At 55.2% G+C, this 7148-nt stretch overlaps 1 protein-coding gene across 1 annotated transcript; it reads right to left on the bottom strand.

The window, feature by feature from the left end:
* Nucleotides 1–2285: 2285 nt before the first annotated feature.
* TUBG1 (tubulin gamma 1) lies at nt 2286–7008 on the bottom strand. The gene is made up of 11 exons (XM_067714304.1): nt 6849–7008; nt 6418–6530; nt 6046–6213; nt 5114–5182; nt 4747–4826; nt 4216–4342; nt 3906–3992; nt 3656–3805; nt 3088–3240; nt 2844–3005; nt 2286–2675 (listed from the first exon to the last, which is right to left on the bottom strand). The coding sequence occupies exons 1-11, from the start codon at nt 6895–6897 to the stop codon at nt 2478–2480; spliced, it is 1356 nt and encodes a 451-aa protein (XP_067570405.1). The 5' UTR covers nt 6898–7008; the 3' UTR covers nt 2286–2477.
* Between the last annotated feature and the right edge of the window lie 140 nt (nt 7009–7148).

Raw genomic sequence — 7148 nt, 5'->3', positions numbered from 1 at the left:
CGAACCCGTGTCCCCTGCATCGGCAGGCAGACTCCCAACCACTGCGCCACCAGGGAAGCCCTGTATGTTGGATTTTAAGATACAGTCTGGGCACTCTATCTACTGCAGAGTGCCCACTTCCAGGGATTTCTAGAATACTCGTGTCCAGTGGAGACCAGGGGTAAGGCTTGCTAGACGATTCACCAGCTCGGTGCAGTGGCTGTGCTCACCCTGAGCCTCCCTACCCTTGTGCTCATTACCTCTTGCCTTCATCTCCACACACTTTCCAAAATTACAATGCTGAGGTTTCAGATTGGTTTATACCACTCTATTTTTAAAGTGCTTCCTGCTGCTAGATCTCTGTCTCATGCGTGTTTCAGGGTCCCTGGGGTCACATCACACTGGAGTGTTCTAGGAACATTACCTTTAAATGGCGCATTTTCTCTGACTTGTTTAGTCGAGAGAGGTTCCTGTTCCGGCTTGAGCATGCTGCTCTCTCCAGCTCTTCTGCGGCAGCCCTCGTCTCACTGTGACTCTGTGGCTGGCAGGCTCTCAGACTCCAGGGATTTTTCACCGCCAGCACCACCTGCTGCCCTGATTCCCAGAGGCCTCCCTCCCTTTCCACCTGGCCTCCTCTCTGCCCTCTGGTTGACACACTTTGGGGTGTGCTGCTGGCCAAGAACAGGGAGGGGCTGTGCTGGTGTGGGGTGATGGGTGATCTGGAAATAGCCTCGGGGGAGGGGCCTGGCTCTGAAGCTGGCATTGAGGTGTTTGTCTGCGCTTAGACACTCAGCGGTCCGAAAAAGGAGGCATCTTCGTTACGTCCAGTTCTCCCTCTCAGGGATGGTATTCACCCCTCTGGGTTGGTGACTGTAGTAATATCCACACACAATTTACTCCGGACTACCTAGGTGTTCCCTCCCCCTGGGCTCCACACTCTTTAACTAGGTCTTGCAGATGAGGGCCCTGGGATGGCTTGTGGCCTGGAGGGGGACCGGCTGCTATTCACATATAGCAGCCTCACCCCATCTGCCAGCTCATGATCCCTTACTAGCACCGGCCACTCGTGCAGATGCCCCAAGTGATGAAAGGCTGGTCATCAGGGTCAGAACAGGAGCCAGGCAAGGTACCCAGTGGTGCAGGGCTCAGAGGTAGAGCTGAGAAGGGACCCGGTGCCCATAGGTTTTCCCTGAAGTCATCTTCCTCCCTACTGGATGAAGGGAGGAAGCTGGCTGACACCAGCCAGGCTGGCTCTCCCTAGTCAGTCACCTACAGACCCTGGCAACCAAAAGTGACAGGCTCGTGCTATGACGGCGGTGGTGACAGGCTTGTGGCCTCCCTGCCACCCCTCAGGCAGCCCAGGACCTGGCCTGTGACTGTGCGTTCTCTGCCCATCAGTCCTGTGTCCCCTTTGTTCATGAAGGTCTGGCCTGTATGTTGCTCACTTTGTTCACGTCCAGAGCTTTATAAAAGATAAACTGGTTCGTGGAAGGAAAAGTGTGTCCCCAGGCTAACAGGCAGCAAGAAGGAAAAAAGTCTTAGTTCACCCAAAGCTCCTGTGTACTCTTCAGCCTCCATAGAGTTGCAGGAACTTTCTTGGGCTGCTTCATCTGCTTGCTGAGCCCGGCCAGCCCCAATCCTTTGCCCTTTTGATCCTGAAGATTTAGGCCACTATGTATTGACTACTTCCCTGCAATCTTGCACCAGAAGTGGAAGGCTCTGGCCTTTGAAATAACTGGAGACCACCTGAATACACTATTATGGTGCCCCAGATATGGGCCCATTTTGGCCCTGCTTACAGTCTCGACTTTGGATTTGGTCTCCTGATTTGATTGTCCTAGACTCCAGCTGCCTGACCAGGGCTCTCCCGGACTGGCTTTCTGTCACTGCTCTGCCTGCAGAAAGATTAAAGGCACTTGGGCTGACTCTATTGCTTGTCCGGAGCTTGGTGGTGAGGGTGGTGGCCACAGGCCTGCTGCTGTGACGACAAACAGAACACTCTGATGTGGGAATGTGAACCTGATGGAATGGTCACCATACAGGGAGGGGTGGGAGGGAACTGGGATGTGGAGTGTCAGATAGAGAGCAAGGCAGTATTTGTGGACCTTTTTGTCCTGGAAAGGAACGTCTCAGGTGGGCCAACCTCACCCATGTTCTCCAATACTGGGCGGGAGGAGGAAAAGCTAGGGGAGGCCATTTGCTTAGAGTTGAAGGTGTAGGAGGTAGAGGAAGACCCTGTCGGAATGATGGAGAAAGAATAGGCACCACCTCCCCCAGTTCTCCAGGGCTTCCAAGAGACCAGTGACTTGATTTATAGCCAGTGCTTTATTAAACATAAATAGTCTCAAAAGAGGAGAAGTACATGTGTCTCCTGGCCATGTACTTGTATGTTTATAAGAAAGAGGTACGAGGTCCCTGATCTGTGCTCTGAGGGGGTGGTCAGGCAGGTGGGGCCTGGGCCAACCAGTAAGGCAGATGAGGGTCCCCATCCTGAGGACTCACTGCTCCTGGGTGCCCCAGGAGATGTAGTCGGGCCGCGTGGCTGCATGATACTCATCGATGAGCTGCTGCACAATCTCCCTGGATGTGTCCAGCTCGTCAAAGTTCTCCTTGAAGATGTCCTCCTTGCGGAACTGCTCCAGGAAGGCCTCCCGCTTCCGCAGCTTGTCGTACTGGCGACAGGTCCGCTCGAAGAGCTTGGGGTGTGCAGAAAGCAGGGGTCACAAAGAACCTCAGCGAACAACATGGCTCAGAGAGCCAGGGAACCAAGGCTGGGCTATCTCCACAGTAAAAAAGCCAGAAGCAGGGGCAGCAGGGGTGCGGCACAACCAGGACAATACTTATGTGCCAACTGTGAGACTCACCGAGGAGATGCTGGTGTGGTTGGCCATCATGAGCCCGCTGACCCTGTGGGCAGAAGGCAGGTAGGGCGACTTTCTGGACAGGGCCACCTGGATGCTGGCTGGGCCCCAGGGGATGAAGTTGGCCAACTTCCGTTCCCGGATCCTCTGCAGGCTCTTGTGCACCTGGGGTGGGCACAGGAGTGGTGGTGGTAGCCTCTCCTCTACCCCGTGGGCTCTGGGGGTAGAACGAAGGGGCCTCACCTACCTGGGTGGGGTCCACCTCCCCCTGGATGATGTTGAGGATGGCGATGTAGCAGTGGTTGGTCTGGCGATCCCGGCCCGTGGACACCATCACGTTCTTGGGCTGCAGGAGCCTCCTCATGACATCCAGGACCGTGGTCTTCCTCACGCTGGCCACCTGAGGGGACAGTGGCCACAGGGCAGGCCAGCACTCAGGGCACAGTCGAGAAACGCATGGACAGAGAGCAGCAGGCAACACACGTCCCCGTCAGACGCGGGGTAGTTTGGCCTCTGTGGGGAGTGTCCTTAGATTCAGGCCCACACTGAGCCTCTGCTGTGGGATCAGGGATCTCAGTCCTCCCGAGCTCAGCAAACTCATGCCCTTGTGCAGGAGCATCAGCAGACCCCGTACAGCCCGGGCCCTGCAGGGAGCCCCAGGCAGAGGGAAGAGGAGAGCAAGTCAGCCAGGAGGTCGCCCAGCCTGTGCCAGTCCCTGAGCGCAGGGCCCCTGGGGGCTGCACGGGGCAGCTCCGGGTGCAGCAGGAAAAGAGAAAGGCTAGTCAGGGCCTGCTGGGCCTGCGGGCTGCTCTTACCGACTGGTCTGTGGTGAGGGGTGTGTAGCCGGTCATGAGGAAGTGCAGCCGTGGTGTAGGAATGAGCGAGGCGATGAGGCCGATGAGGTCGTTGTTCATGTAGCCGGGGTAGCGCAGGGTGGTGGTGCTGGCCGACATGATGGTGGACACCTGGGGACAGGGGTGCTGTGTCAAGGGCCTTGTCCTGGGAGGCCTCCCTTCCCCCGATGGCGGGGTTCCAGTCCAAAGGAGTCTAGGAGTGAGGGCTCACCAGCTGGTTGATCTGAGAGAAGGATGGGTTCTGGATGTGCAGGCGGTCTGTGGCGATCCGGTTCAGGGCTGTGTTGTCCAGCACCACCTGGGGGGACCGAAGAGGGTGACAGATTTATGGGGCCAGAAAGGACAGGAGCTCTGCCTGATTCTGGGCTCTGAAGCTTAATTTCCTTGGCGCCAGAAAGACCCATCCAAAAGGGACTTGAACAGGACTGGGGCACAGGAAGGTCCCAAATGGACATTTAAAAATGCATGAAAATGATAAAATAGGAAGGTTGGGAGTGGAGAAGGGAGAATCCAGGACTCACCACACAGTCTGCATTCTGGGTCAGCCTCTTGAGCGTGAGCAGTGAGTTGTAGGGCTGGACCACCACATCGCTCATCTCGTCCTGGTTGGGAAACACCGAGTATGTCTGCACCAACTTTTTGGGGTACCTAGCGGTGTTTGAGAGAGGATGGTCAAGGGCAACAGACTGGAGGCTTGGTAAACTCGGGGCTTCCAATGACTGTCAGGGTGGGGACATTTGGGTGGGGTCACAGAACAGCAGAGAAGGGAGACTTGACTTTTGGAAGTCTGTAATCCAAAAGCGGGGAAGGGTAGAGAGACATCTTAGGACCTAGGGTTCTAATTCCAAACCGGCCATACTCCTTGAATTTTAATCTAAGGCTGAGATGCTAGACTCCATTTCCATCCACTGGGAGTGTGATTGGGTTCTTGGTCATTGTACCTTGTCTTTCCTCAATACAGGAGGGAATGGAAGGGCCCTTTCCTGCTCCAGGAGGGCCTCCCAGTCACCTGGGAAACCAAATCCTCCCAGCCCCTCAAAACACAGACTTACCTGTCGTTGAGCCGTTCTAACAGGTAGGAGCCCAGGCCAGAGCCTGTTCCCCCAGCGATGGAGTGACATAGCACGAAGCCCTGTATGGGGAAGGGGCCGACAGTGTCTACATATCTAGTGGCAGGATTTCAAACTGGACCCATCTCATAATTTCTTGGACTCCTATCTTCCCAGGCCCTCTCTTCCACTTCCCTCCCCGCCACACATATGCAGCTTAGGAGATTCTGCCTTGTTTCCAGCAAGGCCCTGTGGCTTCTGACCAATGCAAAGGGTACATGGGAAGGTCTTGTACCTAACAGGTGGCTTCTAAAGGGTGTTGCTGAGCCTTCCCCATGTCGGCTCCCACCAGCATTCCTGAGACACTCACCTCTAGACTGTCACTGCCATCTGCCTCCCGGTCTATGATGTCAAAAATGTCCTCATGGATCTTCTCTCCCTGTACAGACATGGGGGGTGTCAGAGTGGGACAGGACTAAGGGACAAGGACTCTGACCTCAGACGAGCCACCCTCGATTCTCCTTATAGCACCTAAAAGTCCTTTTTAGGAGCACAGTGGTCCTGCTTTTTATTTGCACTGAGAGGTAGTACAGCCTAGCGGTTACAAGCAGGCCCTCTACATCCAGACTGCCTGGGTTCCTATATTAGCTCTAGTTCTAGTTGGCTGGGTGACTCTGGGCAGGTTACTTCATCTATACCTCAGTTTCCTCATCTGTATAATGAAGGTACTAATACAGGTCCGCAATTCCTTATCTAAAATTCTTGGGGCCAGTTACGTTTCGGAATTCAAGTATTTCAGATCTAGGAAGGCAACATAGAATGTATAATACGTACCAAGTAAAATGCCAGTGGGGGTCTGAGGGGTGCTAATCAAATACATTAATATTTCTGCAATGGAAGTTATGAGTAGTGACAATAAGTTGCAAAGAAACTATAAAATAACTTGTCTCCATTGAGATTTGGTTTTGCTGCTAAATGAGTTGTTATAAATCATCTTTTGGTTTCAGAGGGTTTTTTTTTATTCTGGAAACCCACAGAGCCTGTGGACCTGTAGAACCTACCTATAGGGTTGTTGGGAGGTTTAAATAAGTTAATATACGTAAAGCACTTAGTATGGCCTGGCACACAGCACTAGCTAGTACAGTTTCTTAACAATATTACATAGTTGGCTTAGAACTCCCCTCAGCCATGTCTCTCTCTCTACAGTCACACATCCTCCATCTGGTTCATCTCTCTCTAGGAAGTCATAGGGCCTGTCCCCACACGGGAATGGAGTTGTTCTGCCAGGGAACAGCAAATGACCTGGGAGAATCCGCTGGCCCAGTTGTTGCCAGCTCCTCCTCCATGCTCTGACAGGTAGATGTTCTCTGGGTTGTAGAGCTTGGCATAGGGGGAATTGAGGATGGAATGGATCACCCGCGGCTCCAGGTCCAGCAGCACCGCCCTGGGGATGTAGTGCTCATCGTCTGCCTGTCAAGGGGAGTCCAGGATCGGGCCCAATAAGCTCGGGCCCACCCACTCCTCCAGTCCTCCCAACTCTGGCTCCTGCCTGCCCTCCCTCTTCAAGCCAGCCGCCCTGGCTCCTCTGCCCAGCGGGTTTCCAGTACCAAGCCACTGCCCTTCCCTTCAGGCCCCCTGGGCCACAACCGGCCCTGGCCAAGTCGCTGGGGGCACCTGGTAGAAAAAGACGTCCTTGCGGTCAGTGCCTTCGGTGGCGAACTCCTCCACGATGCCCTCGGGGCTGATACCATGCTCGGCGCACAGCTGTTTCCAGAACTCGAACCCAACTGGGGGGAGGGGCGGGCGGGGGAGAAAGAGGATATCTAGGTCTGGGCAGGTTCCAGCTAGGAGCGGGGACTGAGCGCCTGGGTCCAGGGATAGGAAGTCAAGCTTCGGGAGTCTCCCGTGTCAGAGGAAAGGGCTGTATGTCAGCGACTGAGCAGGGGACGGCCCCTCGGGGTTGGGCAACTGGACACTGGGTCAGGTATGTCCTGCCTTTCGGAGAACTACGATTCTGGGAAGGGCCGATGGAGTCCAGGATCCCACAGCGAGATCCCATAGAACCTAAGGAACCTGGCTAGTGGAGGGGCCGGAGGTTCGCTCACTCTGATTGCCGCACTGGCCCAATTGTAGGGTGATGATCTCCCTCGGCATCGCTCCTCAGGCACCTGCGTTGCACCCGCTCCCGCCAGCCCAGCCGCGGCTCGCTAGCCCGCTAGCCGGACGACGCAGGCGCCAAACAACTCGCTCCGCCCACGAACATTCTTCGCTCCAATGAGAACTGAGTTCTGCCGACCGCACTTCCTTAATCACTTGATTTCAGTCTTGCAGACTGCGCGTGCGCGGCTCCTGATTGGGGCGCCGGGGACGTACTTTGACGCAGCGTTCTTCTCTCTGGGTGGACA

The sequence above is a fragment of the Pseudorca crassidens genome, chromosome 19, assembly GCF_039906515.1.
Source record: "Pseudorca crassidens isolate mPseCra1 chromosome 19, mPseCra1.hap1, whole genome shotgun sequence".
Taxonomy (NCBI): Eukaryota; Metazoa; Chordata; class Mammalia; order Artiodactyla; family Delphinidae; genus Pseudorca; species Pseudorca crassidens.
This window is presented reverse-complemented; position numbering and strand designations above follow the sequence as displayed.